This window comes from Pristiophorus japonicus, chromosome 2 (genome assembly GCF_044704955.1).
Source record: "Pristiophorus japonicus isolate sPriJap1 chromosome 2, sPriJap1.hap1, whole genome shotgun sequence".
Lineage (NCBI taxonomy): Eukaryota > Metazoa > Chordata > Chondrichthyes > Pristiophoridae > Pristiophorus > Pristiophorus japonicus.
Genome location: NC_091978.1, coordinates 200205788 through 200218820, shown reverse-complemented (window position 1 = coordinate 200218820; position 13033 = coordinate 200205788). Strand labels below are relative to the sequence as shown.

The 13033-nt window shown below is 40.8% G+C and overlaps 1 protein-coding gene across 1 annotated transcript in view; it reads right to left on the bottom strand.

The window, feature by feature from the left end:
- The window catches only part of ppargc1a (peroxisome proliferator-activated receptor gamma, coactivator 1 alpha), a 183378-nt gene extending 172808 nt beyond the window's left edge, over positions 1-10570 (bottom strand). Inside the window, exons 1-2 of the mRNA XM_070863518.1 lie at positions 10424-10570; positions 7234-7413 (exon numbers count right to left, since the gene is read on the bottom strand). Of these exons, the coding sequence (XP_070719619.1) occupies positions 7234-7413; positions 10424-10471 (228 nt within the window). The 5' untranslated portion in view covers positions 10472-10570. The remainder of the gene's footprint in view (positions 1-7233; positions 7414-10423) is intronic.
- Between the last annotated feature and the right edge of the window lie 2463 nt (positions 10571-13033).

The window sequence follows — 13033 nt, the reverse complement described above, 5'->3', positions numbered from 1 at the left end:
GTGGAACTAATCTACAGAACAAACGGGAAACTGTTTAACCTCCGCCACCTCCAGGCCAGATCCAAGGTCATCCCATCCTCTGTCATTGAATTACAGTGTGCAGGCGACACCTGCATCTGTGCACACTCGTAGGACAAACTCCAAGCCATCGTCAACACATTCACCAAAGCGTATGAGAGCATGGGTTTTACACTAAACATCCGAAAGACAAAGGTCCTCTACCAACCTGCCCCCTCTACGCATCACTGCTCCCCGATTCTCAAAATCCATGACGAGGCCTTGGACAATGTGAACCATTTTCCATATCTTGGGAACCTACTGTCAACAAGGGCAGATGTCGATGATGAAGTCTAACACTGCCTTCAGTGTGCCAGTGCAGCCTTCGGTCACCTGAGGAAGAGAGTATTTGAAGAACAGGATCTCAAACACAGCACCAAGCTCATGGTCTACTGAGCAGTAGTGAAACCCACCCTCCTATATGGCTCAGAGACATGGACTATGTACAGCAGGCACCTCAAAGTACAGGAGAAGTACCACCAATATTATCTCTGCAAGATCCTGCAAATCCATTGGCAGGATAGGCACACCAACATCAGCGTTCTCGCTGAGGCCAACATCCCCAGCATCGAAGCATTGATGCTCGATCAACTTCGTTGGGCAGGCCATGTCGTCTGCATGCCTGATACGAGACGCTCAAAACAAGCACTCTACTCAGAGCTCTGACATGGCAAGCGAGCCCCAGGGGGGCAGAGGAAATGCTTCAAGGACACCCTCAAAGCCTCCTTGAAAAAGTGCAACATCCCCACCGACACCTGTGAATCCCTGGCCCAAGACTGCACCAAGTGGAGGAAAAACATCCGGGTTGGCGCCGAATATCTCGAGTCTCTACGCCAAGAGAAAACTGAAGCCAGCGGAAGGAGCGCATGGCAACCCAAGCACCCCACCCACCCGTTCCTTCAACCACTGTCTGCCCCACCTGTGACAGAGACTGTAGATCCTGCATAGGACTCATCAGCCACATGAGAACAAATTTTTAGTGTGGAAGCAAGTCACCCTCGACTCCGAGGAATTGCCGAAGGGAAGAGAGACATCAGCCATACGAAGTGGTAGTAGTTGAAAGTGCTGCTCCTCAACTTTTGTTTGCATTTTACACCAACATTTAGGAAGGATAGACAGAAAGGAAAAGGAGGTGGCATTATTGGTTAAAGAGGAAATTAATGCAATAGTAAGGAATGACATTAGCTTGGATGATGTGGAATCAGAATGGGTGGAGCTACGGAATACCAAAAGGCAGAAAATGCTAGTGGGAGTTGTGCACAGACCACTAAACAGTAGTAGTGAGGTTGGGGACAGTATCAAACAAGAAATTAGGGATGTGTGCAATAAAGGTACAGTAGTTATCATGGGCGACTTTAATCTACATATTGATTGGGCTAACCAAACTGGTAGCAATGCAGTGGAGGAGGATTTCCTGAAGTGTATTAGGGATGGTTTTCTAGACCAATATGTCGAGGAACCAACTAGAGGGCTGGCCATCCTAGACTGGGTGATGTGTAATGACAAAGGGCTAATTAGCATTCTTGTTGTGCAAGGCCCCTTGGGGAAGAGTCACCATAATATGGTAGACTCCTTTATTAAGATGGAGAGCGACACAGTTAATTCAGAGACTAGGGTCCTGAGCTTAAGGAAAGGTAACTTCGATGGTGAATTGGCTAGAATAGACTGGCGAGTGATACTTAAAGGGTTGACAGTGGCGAGGCAATGGCAAACATTTAAAGATCACATGGATGAACTTCAACAATTGTACATCCCTGTCTGGAGTAAAAATAAAATGGGGAAGGTGGCTCAACCGTGGCTAACAAAGGAAATTAAGGATAGTTTTAAATCCAAGGAAGATGCATATAAATTGGCCAGAAAAAGCTGCAAAACTGAGGACTGGGAGAATTTTAGATTTCAGCAGAGGAGGACAAAGGGTTTAGTTAGGAGGGGGAAAATAGAGTATGAGAGGAAGCTTGTTGGGAACATAAAAACTGACTGCAAAAGCTTCTATAGATATGTGAAGAGAAAAAGATTAGTGAAAACAAATGTAGGTCCCTTGCAGTCAGATTCAGGTGAATTTATAATGGGGAACAAAGAAATGGTGGACCAGTTGAACAAATACTTTGGTTCTGTCTTCACGAAGGAAGACACAAATAACCTTCCGGAAATACTAGGGGACCAAAGGTCTAGTGAGAAGGAGGAATTGAAGGAAATCCTTAATAGGCAGGAAATTGTGTTAGGGAAATTAATGGGATTGAAGGCCCCGGGGCCTGATGGTCTGCATCCCAGAGTACTTAAGGAAGTAGCCCTAGAAATAGTGGATGCATTGGTGATCATTTTCCAACAGTCTATCAACTCTGGATCAGTTCCTATAGATTGGAGGGTAGCGAATGTAACATCACTTTTTAAGAAAGGAGGGAGAGAGAAAATGGGTAATATTAGACTGGTTAGCCTAATATTGGTAGTGGGGCAAATGTTGGAATCAATTATTAAAGATGAAATAGCAGCACATTTGGAAAGCAGTGACAGGATGGATTTATGAAAGGGAAAGTCAGCATGGATTTATGAAAGGGAAATCCTGCTTGACAAATCTTCTGGAATTTTTTGAAGATGTAACTGGTAGAGTGGACAAGGGAGAACCAGTGGATGTGGTGTATTTGGACTTTCAAAAAGCTTTTGACAAGGTCCCACACAAGAGATTGGTGTTTAAAATTAAAGCACATGGTATTGGGGGTAGTGTACTGATGTGGATAGAGAACTGGTTGGCAGACAGGAAGCAGAGAGTCAGGATAAACGGGTCCTTTTCCGAATGGTAGGCAGTGACTAATGAGGTGCCGCAGGGCTCAGTGCTGGGATCGCAGCTATTTACAATATACATTAATGATTTAGATGAGGGAATTGAGTGTAATATCTCCATGTTTGCAGATGACACTAAGCTGGGTGACGGTTTGAGCTGTGAGGAGGACACTAAAAGGCTTCAGGGTGACTTGGACAGGTTAGGTGAGTGGGCAAACGTGTGGCAGATGAAGTATAATGTGGATAAATGTGAGGTTATCCACTTTGGTAGCAAAAACACGAAGACAGAATATTACCTGAATGGTGGCAGATTAGGAAAAGGGGAGGTGCAACGAGACCTGGGTGTCATGGTAATTCAGTCATTGAAAGCTGGCATGCAGGTACAGCAGGTGGTAAGGAAGGCAAATGGTATGTTGGCCTTCATGGCTAGGGGATTTGAGTATAGGAGCAGGGAGGTCTTACTGCAGTTGTACAGGGCCTTAGTGAGGCCTCACCTGGAATATTGTGTTCAGTTTTGGTCTCCTAATCTGAGGAAGGACGTTCTTGCTATTGAGTGAGTGCAGTGAAGGTTCACCAGACTGATTCCCGGGATGGCAGGACTAACATATGAGGAGAGACTGGATCGACTGGGCCTGTATTCACTGGAGTTTAGAAAGATGAGAGGGGATCTCATGGAAACATATAAAATTCTGATGGGACTGGACAGGTTAGATGCAGGAAGAATGTTCCCGATGTTGGGGAAGTCCAGAACCAGAAGACACAGTCTAAGGATAAGGGGTAAGCCACTTAGGACTAAGATGAAGAGAAACTTCTTCACTCAGAGAGTTGTTAACCTGTGGAATTCTTTGCCGCAGAGAGTTGTTGATGCCAGTTCATTGGATATATTCAAGAGGGAGTTAGATGTGGCCCTTACGGCTAAAGGGATCAAGGGGTATGGAGAGAAAGCGGGAAAAGGGTACTGTGGTGAATGATCAGCCATGATCTATTGAATGGTTGTGCAGGCTCGAAGGGTCGAATGGCCTACTCCTGCACCTATTTTCTTTGTTTCTATGTTTCAACACTCTTATCTTCAGTCATCTATTGCATTGGGGGTGGGGCAGGAGAAAGCAGACAGGAGGACTTCTTGGTGGGAATGCTCCTGTGCCTGAAACTGCCATCCACAGGCCTAGGTTAAGCCTGGGGATGCCTGCTTTGACTGCTTGCCTCTTTTCTGAGCCCTATTGCCTGCCCGAATGACTTTGGAATGAGATCACACGATGTCCACTAGCTTGTTCAAAGCTTTCCACGACCAATGGGCATTACAGGAACACAATCTGTTTCATAAACAATGAGAACAAACTATCATTTAGTTTAACACACTTACAGTTTTAGTTACTGGGTCATTTGTTCCATTTCGGCAGTGCCCTCCTTCTGGGGAGGGGAAGCTGTTGTGAGGATATTTTCTGGGGGCATTGATCTCATGCCCAATATCACTCTACTGATCCAGGCAAAAACAGAGCCATGTCAAAGATAGCTACTACACTTCAAAGTAATTCATTTGGTGTGAAGTAGTTTAGGAAGCTTCTTGGAAATGTGATATAAATGCAAGATTGTTTCTACGATACATCTCAACTTTTGACCTTTCCATAAATCAGGTTGGAAGACGATAAAAATGGTCCAGATAACAGATGAGGCTATATACATAGGACCAAAATCTTGTTTTTCTAAATTAATTCCTGGAGCATTTCTTTAAAACAGCAAAAATTGAGAAAGAAATTTAGTTCTCACAGGGTTAAAAGACATTGATTTCATGTGAGTACTTATCATCATTTGCTGATCTTGTACATTACATAATAATACTAGAGTATGGAGCTACGTGCAACAAGAAATAAAATATCAAATATGTTACAACTTGAATTGTACATCTATCTTTTAAAGCACTTACAAATTTGCTATTTTTTATAATTTTAAAACAAAATTTGTAGCAGAATTTGTCATTCTATTTCAAGCAGAGCTGGCTCCTGCTATTGTGTTACTGGACCACATGAGTCATGCAGCAGTGATACTGTACCATATGATTCATACTGCAGTGATATTCTTTATTTCACAGCCTCTAACAGGAAAATAGCACACATTAAATATACTATAAGCATAATTTTGGTCTATGTAACAAATTGCCTTCAAATAGAAGATATTTAACCCTGTGGATTTATCTCAAAGTATAGAAACATTTTAAGGTTTCCATGTCATCCTGTGACCAATTTGGGGCAGTAACCATGCAATTGGGATAGCCTGACCTTCTTGCTTTTAGTTCCTATTTTCCATCACTTTCAGGCCAGACCATCTCACTCTGTGTCCATCTAGATAGAGCTTTGTGCAACTAACTTAAACTGAGTATTCAGAATTTCCCAGTTCCTTTTTGCAGGGAAGAAATCTGCTTTGGCTAAGATCAAGGATTTACCAGATGTGGAATCCCAGATTCGAGGCGCACCATTTCACAATGCAGCATAACATATGACCTCACTGTGACACTGTATAGTTTAGTTCAGGCCGTCTTGCAGATTATGCAGCTGAGTTGTAAAAACCTGTACCACTAAAAGATTTTAGCCAATTTATTATTAAGTCTAACATAAAAGTTAGTGAGCAACGAATATCTTGCAACAATCTTCTATTAATCATGTAATGTATCTTCCATTTTCTCATGGAAGTTGCAGTTTACACAATGATATAACTGAGACAGCTCCAAGTTCAGTAACACAACTAAACAATTTTACACGCATTATTTTTTAATAGAAAGCTTGATGGGATTTAAAGGAGGCAACACGATGTATTATTCAGGTCAGCTATAGAAACCATTTAAGCTTTACTGTTGTAATTCATGCATCCAACTGAACCTCTCCCTTTAACTGTGTATAATGCCTTATAATTTCCAGCTAGCTGTACATTATATGTTAATTTATCAGAGCCTTAGAACATTATATTTAGCCAATTTTCTCCTTAAGGCACTGAGTCTTGCTGGGGCATAGTCAGTGCTTTACCAAAGGGACCAATCCACATGTGTGAGCATAGGCATTGAGTATCAGTAGGCGACACTATCATGGCATGCATCACAGCCAAACATGAATCCTTTCCTCACACACACACACACACACACACACACACACACACACTACTATTTAGGTGGTTTATCAAATTGCATTGTACCATTACCCAGCTGATCATTTTGGAGCCTGACGGATCTAAAATTCATGCAATGGAGTGCATTTTGATGTGACCGCATCCATTGGCTGAGAAGTGGGTGGTGTGAGCCTGCTGTCTGCTCAAAAGAGGCGGTCAGAGGTCGGAACCATTTTCTTGGTTGAGCCTCATTTGAAATTGCCTCTTTTTGAAGCAGCTTGATAATTAGAGGGGGACGGAAATCCAGCAGCTCAACTGCAGAACCCAGGGGGCTAATGTGGGGGTGGGGGCTGCAGAGAATCAGATATCAGAGGGGTCAAATTTTATGTCAGGAAAAGCATTAATGCTCAACCTGACACTACAAAAATTGTTTCAAAAGCTTTTTACATTTTGTTTGAGAAGCCTGCAGCTGTCCCTTTAAGAATTTTGATTACACCGCACTACGCCATAGGAGTCTGATTTGCATGGAGTAATGAGGTTCCCACTTATTTCTGAAGGCATCTAGGCCACTTATTTCAAAGCCGCCACCAAAATGGCATATTCCCGGATATTGGCGGGAACAGAGCTGTAAATACTATACTGCCATTTTCATTGTGTTACCACCCTATTCTCACTCTGGGGCGGTGAGGGGGAGGGAGGTGAGAAAATGTGTGAATAAAAATCAGTCCCCATGTTGTTACTAGGAAATATATTTCTTCTATATTTCATTGTAATAATGTTACAAGTGAGACCAGGTTGAAAAATAGCTTCAAGGTGTCATCATTGTAATCATTCCACATTCTGTATATTAATTTATTTCTCATTTAGAATCAACATTTGCAACTTTCATCCATTTAATTTTAATTAGTTAATATGTTTTAAAATCTGAATATACCATAAGTAGCCATGAAAGACGATTCATGTCCCACTTGTGTCAGTGACCATACCTGATTCATCCTTCATGACTTATCAGGTCAGCTCACTTGTGGGTTATAAATTATATTGCTCTTATACTCACACATTCTCTATCCTTTTTCAAACAACCCATGCCAATTTAATAAGATTGATTGAAAATGTATCTTACCTTTGTCCACAATATTTCCATTTCTAGCAGTTAGGGAAAAAAGTCAGTTTGAAAGTTTTTTTAAATTCTAAACAGCTCCTTTTGCAAGTGAATATCCTTTGAACAATGTCTTGCTTAAGGACAGCAGGTTTCTGGAACAAAAGTTTTGATTCTTGGTGTATTGTATTTTAGTTGCTTACCTCAAAGAGATCAGATGATTCATTGCCATACTGATTGGAAATTATTTCTGATTGGTCACTGTACCACTTGAGTCCACCCAGAAAATTTTCTGTGTCCAAGTCATTCACATCGAGCTCAGAAAGGTCAAGTTCAGGGAGATCTGAACACAGAGGCTGGTCTTCACCAACTAAAGCAGCACACTACAGAGAACAAGACAGAGCATGCTTTAAGATATTTGACTTTACTAACAAATATTTCACAGTTGGTACGTTATAATAGTAACTTCACTAAAGATTTTCAGTACCTTGCCTAATGATCAGTAGATTACTGTTAACAAGAGTGCAAGAGTGATGCAAGTTAACTCCCCTTTTAACTTTCCCTGCTGCATTCTCTAGGTAATCACTTCATTTCCAACTGGCAACTTCCTTTCAATCTTTTATAATATAGAACTGCTTCAAAATATGGCTCTGTTTTCAAATTTTTGCTATCTTGTACTTTAAAGCTGTTCTGTTTTCAGTGCAGGGTAGCTTTGATAACAAGGAGGATAAAAGAAGAAGCAAAACGCCATGGCTGCTAGCAGAAGGAATAGTTTACCTCATTTTTCTAGCAGGGAGCAAAGAAAGCTTGACATCACTCACCTGTACAGAGCGTCTCTACTGATTGTACTATGATTACTAAAGTAATTGGAGTTAAAACAAAAGTTTGGGAAAAAAAGTTTAAAAAATCTTTTTGGCTGCGACAATTATCCAAAATATCTGGTGCAGCTTCATACAAGTAAGTGATGCTGAAAATGCTTTGCTACCTGTACATGGTGCAGTGGAAGGTCAGCAAAGTTAGGATTGCATTGCCAATATCCAGAAACCCATCCCAGAGGTGAGTCTCTGATAACTAAATGGCAAAATATCTCCAGCATGTGCTTGATTTTGGCAGCTGAGTCAATGTCAGATTGATACTGTTAATGGGCTTTTAAATGGCTACCCGAGATTAGGAAGTTAACATGTGGGGAAATTGTGAGGAAATCTGCAGCCTACCAGCTCATTGCTACATTTACAGTTCAACTGAGCTGCTGATTCTGAAATATTTTTACTAAACTTCCCTTATATGGCACAATGAGCAAACCTTATTGTGCTGCTAGTAAAAAATTGGAAGTTTTACATAAAGTTTAATCATCCATCAGCACAACTTTTTAAAGTAAATTTAACTTACTCAATCACCACATAATCCTAATGTCATAAAAACAGATAACCTTGTGTTTCTTAGTATCTGTTCTTAGATGATTGTCTCGTAATCAAACATGTTATAAAGGTGTATTCCTGTACATTTCCTGATAATTCTCCATTTTATATATTATTTAATAGCTTGAAACCATTGGATAGCTGCAGCCTGAGAAAAGGCATATTTTATGCAGAACTTCTCCTGATGTGAAATCATATACTTCTACTCCAGTGACATCATGAACAGAGCGTGCTGCCCATAATCCACTGCTCTCCATTCATAAATAATATAATTGGAACAAAACTTTAAGATGTCACACAACAAGGGAGAGTTCTACACAAAGCACAAGATATTTCTATCCAACATATAACAGGAAAAGCAAGAACAATTGAATGACTCAGGTACACAGATTTGTCCTGCTATAACATTTATGATTATTGGACAATTCCATTGACTTTTATCTGATCCTTTTTTTCCAGATTGAATATAATAGCACTGAACTAGATTTTCTGTAACATAACAATTTCACCTTTGCCCTCTAATGAATTTCAGTGGGTAATAGAACAATAATTTTCCACAATGATCTTTAATGTCAGTGAATATTGTACTGTATGATACACAAAATCCACAATGCTGTACTCTTGCACTTAATAGTATTTTTCCCATTATTTGCTGTCCTTAAAGAAACGAGGTTTTAATAGATTTTTGGTGAGATTACAAAATATATTTCTGGTACAGGTATCTCAAAGTTAATTCTTATTCATCTCTTGGTTCGCTCATAAAACTAATGCATGACTGAAGAAAAACAAGTTTGTAAATGCTGAAGTCCATTCTTTGACAGAACTACTCAGCTGCTTCTAAACGAACAGAACCTCAGCGGCATCAGGTCAGTGGATATTCCCAGCTCCTATATAAACTGAGATGCAAGATTTATGTACTGTGTGTGGTTGGTGAACTATAAAAAGTATGCAACAATACAAATGCACTTCATGTACTTGCAAGAGTTTAAAGGACCTACTGCAGCATTCTGAAAAATACTGGAATACAAAAAGCAAACAAAGATATGAATGATCGTACATATTCTACCACAGGAAAGATTGTATTCTGTCCAGCAATTGTGTATCAAGATTATCACAAGGTTTGTTGCAATATTCTTGGCATGTGATCATTTCTGGATCTGAACATGAACACATAAAACCCCCTTATAGAGCTATAAACTTACTACAGGCATACCCTGGAGAGCAACTGTGAATCTGCCTGCTTTTTCTTCATGTATTGTTCCCATGCAGGTGATACAGACTTGATATATTGGTGCCTATTTTTACATTACCAGCAGCAACCATTCCATACAAACATTCTGTAGCTGTTGCACTCCTACTGTGGATGGCTCAGGTCTAATGTCTTTTTAAGTTATTTGAGTTTGGGACATTATCAGAATCTTAGGAAACAATGAAAAACTAAACTCAAAGCCTTGGTTCATACATTTTGCTACGATATTTAATTTACTCTAATACTTTGACAGTTTATGGCACAGTGCCAAACAGATTACCAAATGAAAGTGAGATATTAAGTTATATCTGAACCTTATAACACAAGCTGCTTCATAAATGGGAATTACAATAAAACAAGACAGTGTCACCTTTCACAGCATTGAAAACCACAGCATGTGTGATTGCATTCCAAATGAAGGAGACAGATAAAATCCATGTTAACATTTCTGTCCTGCTTAAAATACTGCAGGGTTTGTACTACACAGAAGTTCTAAGGCGAGTTTTTAAAATAGGTTCAGTAAAGCTAGTTCTTCTCTCGGAAGATAATGAAAGCAGCATTCCACTTGCCTGTGACATTGCTTGAACCATTTACTGGTAGAACAAGTTCAAGACAGTTGAGGTTTAGGTGAGTACACTTTTCAGTAGTATTCTCTATTCATTTAGAGATAAGTTCCATTCCTACTCATTCCTGATGTAAAGATCACTGAATCATGCTACAGCTCACCTCTGTTTCACTCCACTCAAAGTCTTGGTTGCACCTGTCCCACTCCATTCAGCTTGTGGCTTAAAATCTCAATAAATCCACACTTCCACACAGCAGACACATGTGTGGGGTGCTGGCCCCTTACAGAAATTGAACTGAAGGCACCTGTCTTACTACTACACTAACGCTACTGTTCAGCGTCACATGACAAGGTTATTAAAAGTAGCTAGGGCTGTCAGTCAGAGCTACTATTCCATGATAAAACCAATGACGTATCAAGAGGGTGGAGCTACAGCTAAGTACAGTAAATCTTTAAACTTCTCAACCTTTGAATCTTCAGTCCCATGCTGTGATTAAATCCCACTTTATGAGCCACACCTTCACAAGAATTCTGCCAACTAAAGAAATTAAATCATAAAGGCAATCTTTGCTTTTTTATCATGAAGTGTCTTACAGAAGATGAGAGAAATACTGTTCCTGCAGCCATAAATTGGATTTTTTAATTGTTTCTGCAGAAATTAAACATCTTTATAGCATTTACAAAGATTAGACAATGCATGACTCTTCAATTCTGAATTGCTTTCTTGCACTTCATCTTCTGAATTACAAGTCGTACATGTGTTGAATTTCCCAGAAACTGTAATGCTGAAGTGCATACTTTCATCAAACTGAATAAATAAAAACTATCTTCAATGTTCTCTCTGTGGAATGAGGAGACAAACATGGATTCCCAGAAAGGCTTTATTAATTGAAAATCACCTAAGCGTGTACTTTGCCAAAATGTACACACCTAGAACGAGCACAACAAAAACTCACAGTTCATCTGTGTTGATAGTCAAAACACTAAGGTGCAGTATTACATTATAATTTTGTGAAATTGGAATGGATTTCAAACATACACAATATACATAAAGGGTGTAAGTGGTATTACTTTAAACATAGGAATATAGTCAGGAGTGGAGTATAGTGTCTGCCTCACAGAGTGGCAGAATATAGATTCTACTCTGCAGTCTTACACTTATTGAATTGTTGATGTCAGCCAAGTCGTCATGGCAAAATCACAAGTGGAAGCCACCTGATTCCCAAAGTGAGAAAATATTAGTGCCTAGATATGTGTTGATGCTGCGCCTGTTTAATCGGCGTAACTAGGCGTCTAAGTGGAAGCAGGAAGTGCGCCACCTGTCATAATGGTAAAGTATAGGCGATGAGGGCATGTGCCTAAGACAGGCGTAAGGCAGCTTGCAAATGTAAATAGGGGGCCTAATGCCTGTTTCAAGGCCCAAGTCTATACATGCTGCCAAACCAGCAGTCCTTAAAGGGACCACTGGAGGCCTCTATCAAAAAGATAAGCTTTAAAAAAAAAATTCCCAGCTCTACAGCAGTCCCAGCTCCACAGCATTGACTTTATGGTTGCCTGCCCAATCCCCTCCCCATCTCCTGATTGCCTTCCCCTGTCGCAATCGCCTCCCTTGCCTCCCAATCACCTCCCCATGAACAATCGCCTCTCCCCTCCCAATCACCTCAACCTCAATAACCACCTCCCCTCCATCATGATCGCTTCCCCCTTCCCAATTGCCTCCTCCCCTCCTGACCACCTCTCCCACCTCCCGATAGCCTCGCCCTGCCCCGAGTGCCTCCTCCCCTCCCAATCAGTTTTCTCCCTCCCCATCATCCTAACCCTACCCCTTCCGATCGCCTCCAGTCGCCTTCCCTCTCTGGATTACCACCCCCCCAGGATCATCACCTCTTTCCCTTCCAATTGTCTGCCCCCTTCTGGATTGCCCTACTCCCAGGACGTACCTGTGAGTTACTACCGGCGAAGCAGTGGCACAAAACTGAAATCTACTCTACCGGCAAGCTGTCTGAGGACGCCCAGCTTGTCTAATTTAAATGAAGCCCAAGATCCAAAACGAAGTTTGTCTCAGGCCTACCCCTTCTGCCGCTGTCCAATTTCACCCCCTAGAGGCAGACATTCTAGAGTTTGTTTCAATGTTTGTTTCTAAAGCCTCAGAGCAAGTTGCTGACCATCCTCTCAAATGCGAATGGAGCATAGTATTAGCTGTTGCTTAAAGAGAGGGGAACAAAAAAGAGCTTACACATTTATTATATGCTCGCCCACTGGTATTACATTGTTGTGTGCACAACTTTTACATTTAAAATAAACAGTTTAATACCTATGTAAAAATAGCACACAGGAATGCAGTACAAGTACAAGCACATAAAGCATTTGATCATGAGCTTCGCCAATCACAAGTTGTACCCTCATATATATCTCTGTTTGTTTTATGACATTGGTAGGAAGAATAGAAAAACAGAATCGTTTTTAAATGGTGAGAAACTTTTAAATGTTGGTGTTCAGAGAAATGTGGGTGTCCTTGTGCAAGAAACATTGAAAGCTAGCATTCAGGTAAAGCAAGCAATAAGGAAAGCAAATGGGATGTTGTCATTTATTGCAAGGGGGTTGGAGGAATGAGTAAGGAAGTCTTGCTACACTTTTAAAGGGCCTTGGTGAGACCACACCTGGCATACTGTGCACAGTTTTGGTCTCCTTATTTAAGGAAGGATATACTTGCCTTGGGGGCAGTGAGAGGTGATCTCATTGAAACATTCAAGATTCTGAAGGGGATTGAC